General features: G+C 35.2%; 1 protein-coding gene across 12 annotated transcripts in view; it reads right to left on the minus strand.

The window, feature by feature from the left end:
• Nucleotides 1-15,102, minus strand: part of CEP135 (centrosomal protein 135) — a 32,556-nt gene that overhangs the window by 16,979 nt on the left and 475 nt on the right. For 6 of the 12 annotated variants that reach the window (XM_040700439.2, XM_046940487.1, XM_015285546.4 and 3 more), the window contains exons 2-15: nucleotides 14,189-14,353; nucleotides 12,452-12,642; nucleotides 11,970-12,137; nucleotides 10,741-10,882; nucleotides 9,072-9,156; nucleotides 8,095-8,223; nucleotides 6,238-6,453; nucleotides 5,567-5,632; nucleotides 4,433-4,583; nucleotides 3,227-3,420; nucleotides 2,621-2,764; nucleotides 1,909-2,052; nucleotides 1,275-1,352; nucleotides 963-1,114 (exon numbers count right to left, since the gene is read on the minus strand). In XM_040700439.2, the coding sequence (XP_040556373.1) occupies nucleotides 963-1,114; nucleotides 1,275-1,352; nucleotides 1,909-2,052; nucleotides 2,621-2,764; nucleotides 3,227-3,420; nucleotides 4,433-4,583; nucleotides 5,567-5,632; nucleotides 6,238-6,453; nucleotides 8,095-8,223; nucleotides 9,072-9,156; nucleotides 10,741-10,882; nucleotides 11,970-12,137; nucleotides 12,452-12,642; nucleotides 14,189-14,301 (1,973 nt within the window). In that variant the 5' untranslated portion in view covers nucleotides 14,302-14,353. The remainder of the gene's footprint in view (nucleotides 1-962; nucleotides 1,115-1,274; nucleotides 1,353-1,908; nucleotides 2,053-2,620; nucleotides 2,765-3,226; nucleotides 3,421-4,432; nucleotides 4,584-5,566; nucleotides 5,633-6,237; nucleotides 6,454-8,094; nucleotides 8,224-9,071; nucleotides 9,157-10,740; nucleotides 10,883-11,969; nucleotides 12,138-12,451; nucleotides 12,643-14,188; nucleotides 14,354-15,102) is intronic. The other 6 variants (XM_025150036.3, XM_040700441.2, XM_040700440.2 and 3 more) reach the window with 3 other exon arrangements.

The following is a 15,102-nucleotide window of genomic DNA, read 5'->3' on the forward strand; positions in this document are numbered from 1 at the left end:
ACAGTTTTACAAACAAATACATGAATGGTTTTACCAACAAATAGCTTTTGAGTAATTTGGAATATTATGGAATATGTTGTAGTGTGGAGACAGACACTGGTTTCACTTGTAAAACATCCAAAACATCTGATCTGCAGCATAACCTTGCCTCCAAGGCTCTCATTTCTACCTAAATCAAATGCAAGATTTTCAAATGTCTGCCCGGATTTATTCAAATTTCTACTTCCACATTCTGTAAGGCCTTTTCTTGTCCCTTCAGAATTAAATACCTGATAGAGCTCTGAAACAATTTTAAAGACCAGCAGTGATCCTTCAAGTTTAAGTAGGACTCAAAAATACATAGGTATATATAGGTATCCTCCCTGCCGACTGGACCTAGGGATCATAAGATGCCAATGTGCAAAAATGTAGTATGCTTTGAATAGTATTAGCATATGAAAGAAATTGACACAAGAAAAACATCTCAGACAAGATGCCATTATGGAATGGCTCTCCAAGAACTACTCAACTGTCAAGTATCAATGATGCTTAGCATAAAATCTTTAGTATTATTTACAACTCTGTAAAATTAGCACAATTTGGTCCCACTCCTACAGTTTGTAAACACATCTGTCTTCATTTTAGCAAACTGCATTTCTAAGTCCTTTTAGAATTTTCTGTTCTGCTACATTCACAAACAGAAAACATGGTTGTTGGAGGAAACAGTTTTAGAAGGAGAAATTTTTAATTCACTGTTTGCCATAAAAAGCACCAGTATTTCTGGTCATTAAATACATGCAGGAGTTTGGTATGAAAAAAACTAAATCAGTATTTTTTCCTTATTCATACTTACATTTCCTTAAGATAAAAACAGTACCAAGTGATTTTTTTTTTCAACTACCTCAAGGTCCTCCCTAAGACCTTATCTCTGTAAAATTATGTTACTGCCACTGAAAGATGATTGTATTTTGTATTAGACTTACTGAAGTGAGCAAAGTTCAGCTTTAAGTTGAGAAGAATCATCAGATGTTTGGATAAGTTTACTGGACTTCAATTTTAATTCATTTTCCAAAGACTTTATTCTTTCTTTCAGGATAGAGATTGTACTCTTTAGTTCACACCTTTCCAACTCAAACTGCAATTGAAAAAATAAAAAGACATTACTGTTGAAGAAAACTACCACAACTTGGCTTTTAAGTAAATCTAAGTTGAAAAGAGCTGAAAAAATCAATTGCTGGGAAAAAAAATTCTATCCTATTCTAGAATAAAAACTTGTTTGTTAAAAATGGACTTACTTGTTGGATATTATTTTCCAGTACTGAAATATCATGCTGCATCTTTGATTTTTCAAGGTTAGCCGCTTCTTGCTGAATCTGAGGAAAAAGCATTGGTTTACATGTAATAAGATATAGATTTTCACTAAGCATAATTGAAGTAATAGCTGAAAATACACCGCCGCAGTTATATTTACACACAGTAGATTTTGAAAACAATAAATTCAGAGTTTGATTAATTACAATGCAAATTTATGTTTGGTTTAAATTTAATTAATATTTGTGAGTTGTTGCAGAAACATTACAGAGCTGCAGAGCAATAGAAAGGTCACAAGCACGTATAGTTTTGTGACAGAAAAACCATCTTCAAAGCAGCGCATACACAAAAATATTCAGTGCTATCTAGACTCTACACACAAAGTGATTCCATAACTTGCCTGCTGACACTTCAACCCCTTTTCCCTACTGCCACTCCACCTAGGAACTGAGTTTACCAGGTCAATTCAGATAACTCATCCAGTTCTGCTAAGTGAATTTGAAATCAGACAGGTATATAAGTTATTGAAAAGTGAAACTTGACTGACAGTCAGACACAAACCTGGTATCATTTAAAAGCCTTTTCTCACTGTAAGCAATGCAGATAAAATAGTCTCACCTTTAACTTTTCTCTTAGACTTTCCTTTTCTGCCATCAGTCTTCTAAAGTCTGCCAGTGAAGCATCTCCATCTTCTCCCACATGACTTTGAGAAACTAAATTATGTTTTGCTTCTCTTCTCAGTCTGTTTAATTCACTCTGAGACTTTAAAAAGTTATTAGTTGTTAGCATATGTGGATTGCAATTAATACAATGTAGATAATGACAAAAAGAAAGTTCCAATGCTATTATCACAATAAAAATGCTATTATATAGTCCTATTTTTCTCTAGATAACTAAAACACATTTTAAATCACAGAGGAGCACAACAACTTGTACTGCCAACATACCTGGAATCCTTCTGCTGTTCCAAGCATAGACTAACCTCACTTTGTTTTCTCATAATTTATTTACAACTTCTACCTAGCCTGTATCTCTACCCAAATTTCGCATGCTTTCTTTTGATTTTTTCCTGATCTTTCTCATTTCCAAATGCCAGTAGAACGTTAGAATGACTTTGAAGTTAATGCATAAACATCAGTATACACAATTTTATTAACAAGTTAAAAAAAAAAAAGTATATGTAAGCATATATTTTATTATTCTTCATATTTTCTAGTAGGTCTGTACTCCTCAATTTCTATTATAATGTGGAGCTCCTTCTTTTTGAACAAGCCATAGTAGATTAAGTTTGAATTGGATATTTCAATGCCAAATATAAAGATCTTCTTACTTGCTCATAAAGAATATTTAATCTGTCTCTTTCTGCAGTCAGTAGCTTGACATTGGATTGAATTTCTATCATATGCTTTTCAAATCTGTCTAACATGGACTGTAGCTCATCTCTTTCTCTAGTGATCAATCTCAGATCTTCACTCTGCAAAGTGATTAATAAAATTGAGGTCAAAATATACTAATTAAATAATTGGACACTTAAGTATTACAAGAGAGAAAGAACTCACATGATTAGGAATATATGAAAAACATACATAATACATTTTAATTCCAAGAAATGTGGCATTACTAGTATAATTTAACCATGAGAACAAACTGTTAAACAGAAAAAGCAAACCAGCTAACAATAATATTTCAAACTTTGTTTCTTTAACATATAATTTTATTTATTTTACACAAATTGATCAATATATAAATCAACGTTACTGTAAAATGTGAATAGGGAAACAAAAAGCAAGCTCACTGAAGTTATTCTCAGTTAACTTTTTATGCTAAGAATGCAATCTAAAAAAGTGAAAAACAGAAAATATATTTGATTGCTCCTTAAATCAATCTACAGCAACTCCATAATTTTTCCAGCCTGTATTGACAATAGGAACGTTACCTTCTCTGGACTCCTACGACTTGGGCTAGGTCTTCGTTTTATCATTTTCTGAAGATACTCTAATTCTCTTTTATAATAATCTCTGTCATCTTCTAAAGTTTTGACAAATGCATCTAGACGAGATGGAGATTTGTCTCCTAGAGCTATACCGTATTCTAATCTCATTCTTTCTATTTCTAGGACAAGTTCTCGTTCTGCCAAAAGAGAAATAAAAACAACCACAAAGAAAGCTTAATTTCGTCAGACATTTGCATTAGGAATAGACTAACATCCAGCAACTGGCCAGGGACAGGATCTGCTGAAAACAGTGCAGGGGTCCTGGTTCACCATTGTCTACACATGAATCAGTAGTGTGCTTTGGAACCAGTTGAGGCCTAGCAGTAGAGTGAACTGTGTCAGTGGAAATGGAGACTGAGGGATGCGATTATTTCCTTTTACTTAGGGCTTATTAGGTCACATTTACAGTACTGTACACAGTTTTGTTCCCTGTAATACAGGAAAGATTTTGATAAACTTGGGTGAGTGCAGGGAAGGGCATCCAAACTAGTCTAGTAGCAGAATACTTGCCTTGTGAGGAATGGCTGAGGGAACAGGGTTTGTTCAGCCTATAAAAGAGACAGCTCACAATTGCCCCAAGAGTAGCAGACAATACCAAAAGGAGGTTATAGGCAAGATGGAACCAGTTTCTTCACAGATGTGGGTAAACAAGAAACATGAGTGATAAACTGCTACAGGAAAGCAATCTATCAAGCTATTTTTACAAGCAATAGAAAGAAAACATTTCTACACTGAGCATAAATAAATGTTGGAAGTAGTTGCCTAGCAAGACTGAGGAATCTCTGCCCTTTGAGGTTTTTAAGGTCTGGACAAAGGTCTTAAGAAACAGTCGGAAGCCACTCACTCAGAAAGACAGAATAAAAACAGTTTGGGATAAAATAAATTACTGTATTAGAAACTGCCTTATCACTATTAGGATGCCCCATGGGACTACAATTCAACAGTGAAAGCTGAATTTTTCAATCATGCTTTTGAGATAAAATATTTCACTTAAACAATGATTGAAGACCTACAGACTTCTTTCATTTATCTGTGCTTTTAGTCTCTCGGTGTTATTAATTGTATCTTAAACATAAAAGACATTCTATTTCAAAAATTAAAGGAAGATGGTTTACAGTAAAGGAAGATAATCTACATTTTATCATTTACCTTTTATTTCAAAGTTCTCTGTTTTTTCTGTCAGCCTCTGTTTTTCTTGTTCAAGCTGGTTCAGCAGTAGTTCAAGATTCTCTTTATCATCTGCTTTTCCAAATAGTTCTTCACTCAATCTCTCGTTCTGTCGACGACATGAGCTCAACTCCTCAAGTAATAAATATTACAAAAATTTAGAAGTGCCAATAGAGACATTTGGAGAAAAGTTAAATTACCTAACATTTTGTTAAGCTACTAATTTTCAACGCTGTTTACTTCTATGTAATCCTGACGTTTTATGTAACATTTGTTAAAGGCAACAATTCTTACTGATTTGATTTAAGCATTACTTCTGACAGTTTGCAATCAGCAGTGAAACAAGCAAGATTCACACTTGGTTAATTCAGCTGCTACTCCAAGAAACCAAACCAGAAGTACAGTGAGATGTAAACATGGGAAAAAGTAGTAACTAAGGCAAGAAATATTTTTAAATGGAACTTAGTAATATTATTGGTGTTAAACTAGATCACAATGCTGTATCTTGGTCAACTCAATCCTGCAACTAATATGCCAAATGGCATTAAATATTTCCTACAATTTGGTGCACTGAAAATATTTTCATGTTTTCAAGTTCACTAGAAACACTAAAACAAAACATTGCATGCAACTAGTACACGACTCATTACACACTGAGAAGAGATCTCTCAGGAATGGGTCATATTGACATCTTTGATCTGGTCTATTAAGCTCCGTATCTGACTAGGAAAGTAATGTGTAATTATTCATATACTAAGAGACAAAGTAGATCCTATATTAAAATCTCCTTCGATATCATTATTAAATTGTAGTAAAAATGATTGTGTCATGGCAATTACAACTTCCGATAGCAAAAATAATAACAAAATGCATGGTAAGGATAGTAAAGCATGCTGCCTACAGAGATTCCTTCCAGCTTGTTTTCGCAACAACATGATGTAGCTTCTTCAGCTCTTATAGGTATTATATTAGTTTGATAGAATTTTGAGATACTATAGAAGTTTCATTTTTAAAAAATAATGAAGCACTGCTAATTTTTATGAATGAAAGAAATGTGAACGACAGTATGATAAAATTACTACAAAGAAGATTTCAACTGGAAGGATTTTTACTTACTGATTTAAGCCTCGTTATTGTTTCTTCAAGATCCTGTATTTCACTGTCCTTTCTCTCAATTTCCTTCTGTCAACAAAACAAACTTTAAAAATAAAGTTACATACTCAAAACAACAATTCCTTTGTTATAAAACTTAAGGAAATTGGATTTTTTTAGGAAACAAAGTATAATTAGCTCCTTGTAATCTGCCAAATTTTAGGTTCACACATTCATTAAAGTTCCTATTAATTGACTGCGTTAATAAATGAATATTAATTGAATTGAAATAACACTTTAACCATAAACACTCATTTTGAACAAAACAACTAAATGAATCACTCCATAGCTCCTCATAACAAAATAACTATCCATACACTCCTCGCTGTTGCAAACATCTATTATGTATCAATAGTTTTAAGTAGCTCTAAATTGTGTTTTATACTGAGCTAACAGAAGAAGGAAGGCAGACTGCCTCTTAACTGAATTACTCTCACCTAACACAGTAGTAAGACAAAACTACTGTGATTAATCTTCTAGTGAGAAATTCCGTATGCCACTAAGTAAATCAGAAAAAATATTTTTGATCTTCCTTTAGGTATCCTGTTGCAGCTAAAGAAGCCAAAATTAAGGCAAATTAGAGAAATTTCACCTAACAGCTTAGTTGATCCTACTGGTAAAACACTACTGATTACCTTTGCTTCTCCTATTTCTTTATCTGCAGTTTCAAGCACAATTTCCTTATGTCTTTCCAACTGCTGTGCCAAATGGTCTATTTCATTCAGTTCTTGACAGAGTTCTTCATTTTTATTGCTTAAGTGCACTACCTCACTAGTCACATTTTTTTTTGTGTCCAAGAGGTCTTGAATGCGATTTTCAAGTTCTTTGTTTGACTGCTGAAGATATTCAACCTAAAAGATATTTTTCATTAAAACATTAATACACATTATTTAACTAGGTAGTATATTTTAGATTAGGAGGGGTGTCTGCTATCTCTATATCTATATATTAAAAGTGATATCCTGTTAATAATGGCTAGACTTTCTGTTCTTAGAAAACAATAAATATCAACATGCAGAAATATTATTTTACAAGTGTGCATGATGGAAGAATGAATTACTACATTGTTCTTCATATAGGCTCAAAAATCCAAGGTTTATCCTGAAAATAAAGCACTGAAAAACAAATAGCTGTATAGAAACCTGCCTTGGGCATCAATCCAGTAAACCCAGTGTGTACTCAATGTTTCCTCAGATTTCACAAGACTTGAAGACAGTTCCTTCTATCTATCCAATATATTTACTAGGCTTGGATTCATTGTTAACTCTTTCACAGAAAAGGAAGCTTTACAGATCATATTCCCAAGACCTATCTTGCCTTCAGTATGTCAGCATCTTAAACACAACAATCCAGAAATCCTGCTCTAGAGATATTGTTTTTACCGTTATGCTATTCCATGCAAATTTAGTTAAGAGAGACAGAGGAGGAAGAAAAAATATATATAAATTATACTATATGGGGAAATGGGAGCCTGAAATAACTCAACCTAACAGAGGTGCTGAACTTCCATCTCCACATAACTTTCCTCAAAACTCCAGAAAGAAGTTCGGTTCTCGGCACGGAAGACAGCCTGAGCCTTTTCATGGTCGTAAATGCTACTATATAGCATCAATCCATTTACTATCAGAGATTAAAAGCGTTAGATTGGCACTAAGCCTGAATAAATAGCCTTGATGGCCCAAAATCTGCTTTATGCAGCTCTGAAAATATAGTATAGATGCCTGGGCTCACTCTGTATAATCAATTTATCTTCAGCACAACTTACTAATTCAAGATCCCTGAAAACAGCAGTACTGCTTCCAAGTCATAACTCATACCATATTTCTGCATCACTGAACCTGAACTACTGAGCTCTGAAGCGTGGCTCTGTGACCCTGTATATCATACACAATCAGTATCCAAACGGTAAATACACATAGTATAAATCCAGAGATAGACTATACTTCATCTGTATTCCAGTCTGCCTTATATTAGATGCAGAAATTTTCAATCTGAGACCAATAATGTACGCATGCTAACATGCACAGTAAACACAAACATCCTTATCCTAAGCTTATTTTCTTGCAAAGGTGAGGACCATTGGAATTAAGAGGATTTCCCCACTATCTGATGAGATTACCTGCAGAGCTCTTGATAAGTATATATACCAGTTAGTTCCAAAGACATAAACGGAATGTACACATATACATTTTAAAAGAAAGACATTTCAAACTCAGTCAAAACAGTGTATCATACAGAAATTTCCTGAATACTCTCAGATTATTATACACAGATGTGTGTACATTAAATTCTTTACAAAAAACTGGCTTTTAAAACAAGAAATTTCTTTAGACAAGAAACTACCACCTAAAAAGCAAAGTAAATTAAACTTGTTCATTTTTATCTAATACTGAATTTTCTTTTGTAAAGAAGATCTAAAAGTTGTTTGTGGGTTTTTTTTTTAATTGCTAGTAATTTTTGTTTTGACTAATCAACAGCAATTAATTTATTACCTGCAAATTTAATTGGGCAATAAGTTTCTCATTGCTTTTACTTCTTGATTCCAGAGATATAACTTCATGAGAACGACCACCATCCAATGCTAGCATGAGGCGTTCTATTTCTTTGTCTCTAAGCTCAACCTTTGAAGAAAGAAAATCTTTATCATCTTCTATAGCATTTAACAGTACCTTTGTTCTGATATGCTCCTATGTAACGCTCAGTAAGAAGAGATGTCTCTAACAATTAAATTCAATTTTCTTGAATTCTGCATTTTTCTGAACAAAGTGATTTCTCTGAAATAAAACTAAACAAATAATATTTATGGGAGGGAAAAAACTCAACAACAGTGAACTGGAACAACTCCTAGCAGGTTATTTTCTTGGAGAGCAACCAAAGGATTTAATTTAACAAGATGTGATTGAAAAAAAGATGATGGGGTTGGGTCCACTACTCCTCAGATATTGAAAGCTATAACAAGATACAAACACCTGATGCAATTCCCTCATTTATACGTATTGTATTATCTTCTTGATCCAACCTAATTAAAGAGCTGCAAGATCTGCTGTCCATGAATTAACCTCTGAAAAAATAAGAATGAAATATAACCAGCCCAAACAATAAAAAAATTATCCTAACGTACCTGTAGATCAAATTAATTTTAACCAATGGATATTTCTACACTAAAAAACCCTAGATGTACAAAAAAAATTGAGCTTAGAATCATCAACTGCAGTTTATTTAATGTAACTTTTAAGTAGAAAAATCTATAAGCAAAAGAGGTGGGGTAGCATTCCAATGTTGCTGCTATCTCCAAAGCTACAAATTCAAACCGGTGTAGAAGAAAGTAAGTGTTAGAATAATAGTATTTTATAACGCCTACAATGGTTTCATAACAAGGTTAAAATAAAAATAAAATTATAATCAAGGCTATTACAAATAATTAAAACAAAAGAAAGAAAACAAAGTAGTCAAATAAATGTAAACATACCTGCTTGCTGTAATTCTTCTTTCCATTTTCTGATATCTCTAGCTTTTCTTGTAACTGTGTTACTTCTGACTGAAGTTCTTGTATTCTGAAATGTAGCAATATACTGTTGATGTAGATTCATGAATGAGCCATCCATGCACGAAAATTCAATACTGTTATTTTCTCTTTGCTCCCGAACGGAAATACTTAACCAAAAAGAAAACTGTTCTGCTGATACAAAATATTAATATAGAAGCTACTGTTTGAGATACTGTGGCAGGCCAATCTTGCCTGGCTGTCAGACCCTCACTCATTCTCTCACTCCATCTCCTTAAAAGGACAGCGGGATAAAGACTCGAGGAAGATTAATTTGTTAGCAATTGAGTAGGATGATAAGAAACAAAGACAAATCAAGACCATCCTTCCACCCACCTCCATTTCCTAGGCTCAACCTCACCCCTTCATTCCCCACTATTCTACCTCCTGTCCTCAAGAAGTTGCCCCCCACAGCCAACTCCCCTAGCTTTATTGTTCAGCATGTCACCACACAGTATGGGACCACCAACTTTGGCCAGTTTGGATCAGCTGTCCTAGTGCTGTCCCCTCGCAGCTCCTCGCTGGCAGGGCATCACAGAAAGCTGATATGTCCTTGGCTCTGTGTGAGCACTGCTTAGCAACAACTAAAACAACGGTGTTACTAACATTGTTCTCATCCTAAATCCAAAAGACAGTACCATACTAGAGACTAGGAAGAAAATTAATTCCATCCCAGCAAAAATCAGGACACTGTTCTTTAAAAACTGCTTCAGCATGCATCCTTTCCAAGGGTTACAGTCCATCTAGAACAGACAGCTCTAGCATGGTTGCCCCACTGATCAGTTTCTGCCATAAAATCTGCCCTAGTGTGGGTTTCTCTCCATAGGCCACAGGTCCTGCCAGGAATCTGTTCCAGTGTGGCTTTTCCTTCCACAGACTGCAGCCTCCTTAGGAGCATGTCCAGTTGCTCAGGCATTTTCTCACTCCTCTCTCCAACAGATGCTTTGCATTTTTTTTCCTACCTGTTCTCAAGTGTACTTTCACAGAAGCACCATTAGTTTGGCTGATGGGCTCTGGCTATAGGTGGGCTCATTTTGGAGCCAGCTGAAGGCAGCTGTGTCTGGCACAGGGCAGCCTATGATCTCCTCTCACAAAGGCCACCCCCGCAGCTTCCTCACTAACAACCTTGTCAAGTAAATCCACTTAGAGGCATATTCAGAATAAGAAAAATTGTCTTGAACCTTTTGTAATGTTGGTTCCCAAGCCAAAAATAGTATTACATAAGTGAGAATAACACTAGCCTTCCACTATAAACACAAAAGATCAGTTTGCTTCTGCACAAAATTTATGTCTAGTTTTTTTTCCAGAATCCCTTACTTAAGTAAGGGATTAAGTTCAGTGCAAGAGTAAATCCTGTATAGAAATCTTAACAGAAATCCTTTAAGGATATAAGTAGAATATTAAATATCATTGCAAATTCAACTGAAGCAGCAAGGTCAATCACTAAGTAAAATCCTATTTAAGAACTATAGAGCTCTCAAAACATCATGAAACCTTTTTCCTCAGGTAAATTTGAAAGGCAGAAGGAGGTGTTGAAGTCACAGCAGCAGATGTTTAACGCCTAACTTCAACATGTAAAAATTCTTTAGATTACCGATTATCAGCCACCTGAAGAAGGTCTGCAATGTACGGGTCCTCTGGCTGAGGCACTGGATAAGCACTAACAGCTGATGGAGGAACAGGCTGGTCTATCTGCATGCGTTGACGCCTGAATGGGATGTTTCTTTTTCTGCCACCTGAAAAAGCCCAAAGCCAAATAGCTATTACATGATGTTAAAGCAAGAGAGTCTTCACCTTTCATACAAAGTGTGATTCTATATTTATTCCCCTGCTTCTGAAGTGATATAATACATCATTTTTATCTGAGTGAAATAAGTTAATACAAATTGTATAATCCAGACATCATTCCTGCAGCTAGTATTGGTTTTGATGAAGTTCAGTTTTAAAATGAGGAAATATGCAAACTCTAGTACAAGTCATTTGCTCCAGTGCTTAAGCCTCAAAATAGCCTACAGCTTGAACCTGTTGAATTTGTAACTGATTTACCTTCTTTCCAGCTTAAACACTATCTATATGCATTAAGAATCTTTAATAATAATGGCACAAATAAAGCCTTTGGCTCTTTGAAGAAAACAAATGTGCATTCAGCAACAGAAAGAGAAAGCAAGAAGATAGAAAACAGAAAAATTAAAGAGCAAAGGACAGGAGCTGACTTACTAACAAAAGAAAGGATACAGAAGCAGTGGTCACTTGGCATTGTTAAGCAGTTCCCCATCAGTTAAAGAAAGCAACTAAAAAAAGCTAAGTTAAACAATCACAAAAAGCATTTTGTTTTCAAATTTAAGGGCCATTTCACGACTAGATTCACTTCTGTAACATTTACAAGTATTCCTTTTCCTTCTATCCTACTATTATTTGTATCGTAAACATATCAAGCAAAGTAGGTTATTTGGTTGCATAGTAACATTATATTAAAAAAAAGCAAAATATATTTTACAGAGGGAAAAATTACTCTCCATCAAACAAATAAGTATGTGAAGTTTTTGATGCTGTAATGTTGGAAAATCTTGTAAGAGTGGCGGGCAAGTAGTTAAGCATGCGGGAAGACAGACAAAAGTGTAACAGCATCTTTGAAGCAAAGGACATAAAATAAAATTCAGAGCCCAAAGTTTCAGAAGTCATTTTATTTAGTGGTGTTATTTTACTTTAGTAATTTATCTTCCTATATGGACAAAAAAATATATATATGTATTCTGAAGAGCCAAAAAAAGAAAGGAAAAAAAAAAGCCAAGAGAAACATTACCTGGGATTATTTTCACTCACCAGGAGTTTGCACCACTGCTTGCAGATTCTTCTCCTGAAGCTGCTGAATTTTTTCAGTCTTGGCTTTGCTCTCTTTTTCCAGCAGTTTGATTTTATGCACATACTGGTTATTCAGGAATCTCAAGTCAGCTGCTTCATTTTCAGCCCTCCTTAAGCTGGCTTTCAAATCTTCAAGGGAGAGAAGGAGCAATTTTACCCTTTTTATTCACTAAAATAGGTATTAAAATGATGCTTATACTCTTTTTTCATAACATAAAGTTTCCAAATACCCCTTGTTAAGTTTATGCATTACTACAGATGTATACATAAACACTAATATATATTTCCTTAATTACAAAAGGAATATCTTCACATGAATCTTAATTAAAGGCACCAAAATTAACGATTACTCACAAGTAGAACTACAGATAAATGAATCTGCAGTTTTGTCCACACTTCTGACACTGAATAATTTTTAAGAAGTCTCGTAATCTTTATATTACCTTTAATATGATGATCAGATTGCTCTTTCAGTTTTAATACTTCCAAATGCAGCTCATTATTTTCCCTGGTAAGTTTTGCAGTCTCAGTTTTATATGGCTCTATGATAGCATCGTAATTGCTGCACTCTTTTTCAATTTTTCCAGCAGATAACTTTGCACTGCGCAGGCTCTCTGTTGTATGAACAAGGTCACTAGAATCAAGGACCAACAGACATGATCAGAACGTTATCAGCCTTTAAACTGTCGCTTCAAATACTTATTAAAATCAGACCATGTTAAATGTAGAACATATAAGTTCCAAGAAATATTCTTACTATTCTTATATGGTGATCAGAATTTCCATAACTGAGATTACTGGTTAAGTAGCTACAAACATTTTTGTGAACACTGAAGTCACTGATAGAGAGACTAAACCTATCTGTTTATCTGAAAGAGATAATATCCAAGGCAGATTACATCTACCTACACATGGTTCTTCTACGTGCATTAGATGTTAACTATTACTAGAACCAATTGTATCTTTTTTTTGCATGTTTAGTCAAATATAACTAGATTACTATGGAAATTATTATGTTCCTATTGCATCAAAGCCATAAAACATCAGAAACATTAAGAAGGTGACAAGTTTGTTTTTCTTCTATTATTATTCTGTGCAACAGCAAAGACAGCAAATTTAAACTTCTCCAAATGGAATAACAAAAAATGGAGCTGTGAATGTTTTATGTTCAGTTACAGTAGAGACAATGGGGATTGTTATGCAACCAGCTACATGTGTGTTGGAAAACAAATGTTATCCTGGTCTCCATCAGAAGAAGGGTGGCCAGCAGAGACAGGGCGGTGATTGTCCCTCTCTACTCTGCTCTTGTGAGGCCCCATCTGGAGCACTGCGTCCAGGTCTGAAGCCCCCAGAACAAGAAAGACAGAGAGCTGTTGGAGAGGATCCAGAGGAGGGCCACAAAGATGGTCAGGGGGATGGAGCACCTCCCCTACAAAGACAGGCTGAGGGAGCTGGGCTTGTTCAGCCTGGAGAAAAGAAGGCTGCGGGGTGACCTAATTGCAGTCTTTCAGTACCTAAAGGGAGCCTATAAATAGGAGGGCAGTCAACTCTTTGAAAGGGTAGATAACAGCAGGACAAGGGGAAATGGTCTTAAGTTGAGGGAGGGAAGATTTAGGTTGCATGTCAGGGGGAAGTTCTTTACTATGAGAGTGGTAAGGTGCTGGAACGGGCTGCCCTGAGAGGTTGTGGATGCCCTGTCCCTGGAGGTGTTCAAAGCCAGGTTGGATGGGGCTCTGGGCAGCCTGTTCTAGTATTAAATGGGGAGGTTGGTGGCCCTGCCTATGGCAGGGAGGTTGGAGATTCATGATCCTTGAGGTCCCTTCCAACCCAGGCCATTCTGTGACTCTGTGTGTCTTCTAATTATCAGCAGCAGCTGTTTTGGCTAACTGGTAAGGTTAGAAAGTTGAATTTTCCCTTGATTGTAGATCCTTAGAGACTATCTTAACAACATAACTGATTTAAAATAGATCTTAAGATGTTCTTATAACTTAAGCAAACTCACGTGACTTCATCATACGCTGAAACCAACCGTTAGCCCTGAAATAAGACTGCTTGAAAATAATCTTTAGGCTAACCATTTTCCCTCACATCAAAAAATAAAATCAAAATCAAACAATACCTACTATATGAATACAATTTTTTTTTTTTTAATAATCAATAAAGAATCTCCTTTGGAATACCTGAAAAGCTTTTCCACCAAAGGTAAACTCTCCACTCCTAAGGGCTGCCGATAGCCCAGCTGATCCAGACGTTTCCTGAGGTTAACAAACTTCCGCTCCGCTGTTGTCGTCATTGTAAACACAGCTCCAAAGTGGCTTTTGTAAAATTCAGGAAAAAAAGGACACCTGTAAAACATCGTTTGTTACAGCACTTGTCCCTTAAAGCAGGAATAATACAGAAACTAGGAACAGAAAAGTAATTTATCATATAATAAATACATAAGCATATTCTGAAAATTTAGGTAAACTAAAACAGAATCATAAGACAACCAAAAAGTTTTCAATATTTACATATATATATATATATATATATATATATATATATATATATATTAACATTGTCTTGCCGATTAACAGTTTATCTCTGAGCAGATCCTAATGTCAGAAAGCATTCAAGGCCGGGTTGGATGGGGAGTGTGATTTAGTGGGTGGTAACCCTACACATAAGGGAGTTGAACTGTATGAACCTTCAGGTCCCTTCCAACATAAGCCATTCTGTGAGTCTATGATTTTAAGATTACAAGCATACAAGTTTTCTTTCCAGAACTGCACTCTGAAAAGATCTCTCTATAAAGATGACAAAGAAGTAGATTCTAATTCCTTGAATCAGCCATCAATGTAGCATCTTTCACAATCCAGACTGTTCCCCCCCTCAAAAAAGTATAACTTTTAATCCTTCATGTCTAAATCTTGCTTTCAGAATTTACAAGGCAGTATTTATATCCCTACAGTGATGTTGAGCATTCTGGGTTGAATTCGGGACAGCAGCGATTGTGTTACTGCACCAAGATCTTGTCTCACAGATCCATCTTGCCACACAAGTAAGGTGATAAATGTTGAGCCCATCTTCTCCTTAAGAACTAGATGAGTTTAAA

This window comes from Gallus gallus, chromosome 4 (assembly GCF_016699485.2).
Source record: "Gallus gallus isolate bGalGal1 chromosome 4, bGalGal1.mat.broiler.GRCg7b, whole genome shotgun sequence".
Classification (NCBI taxonomy): domain Eukaryota; kingdom Metazoa; phylum Chordata; class Aves; order Galliformes; family Phasianidae; genus Gallus; species Gallus gallus.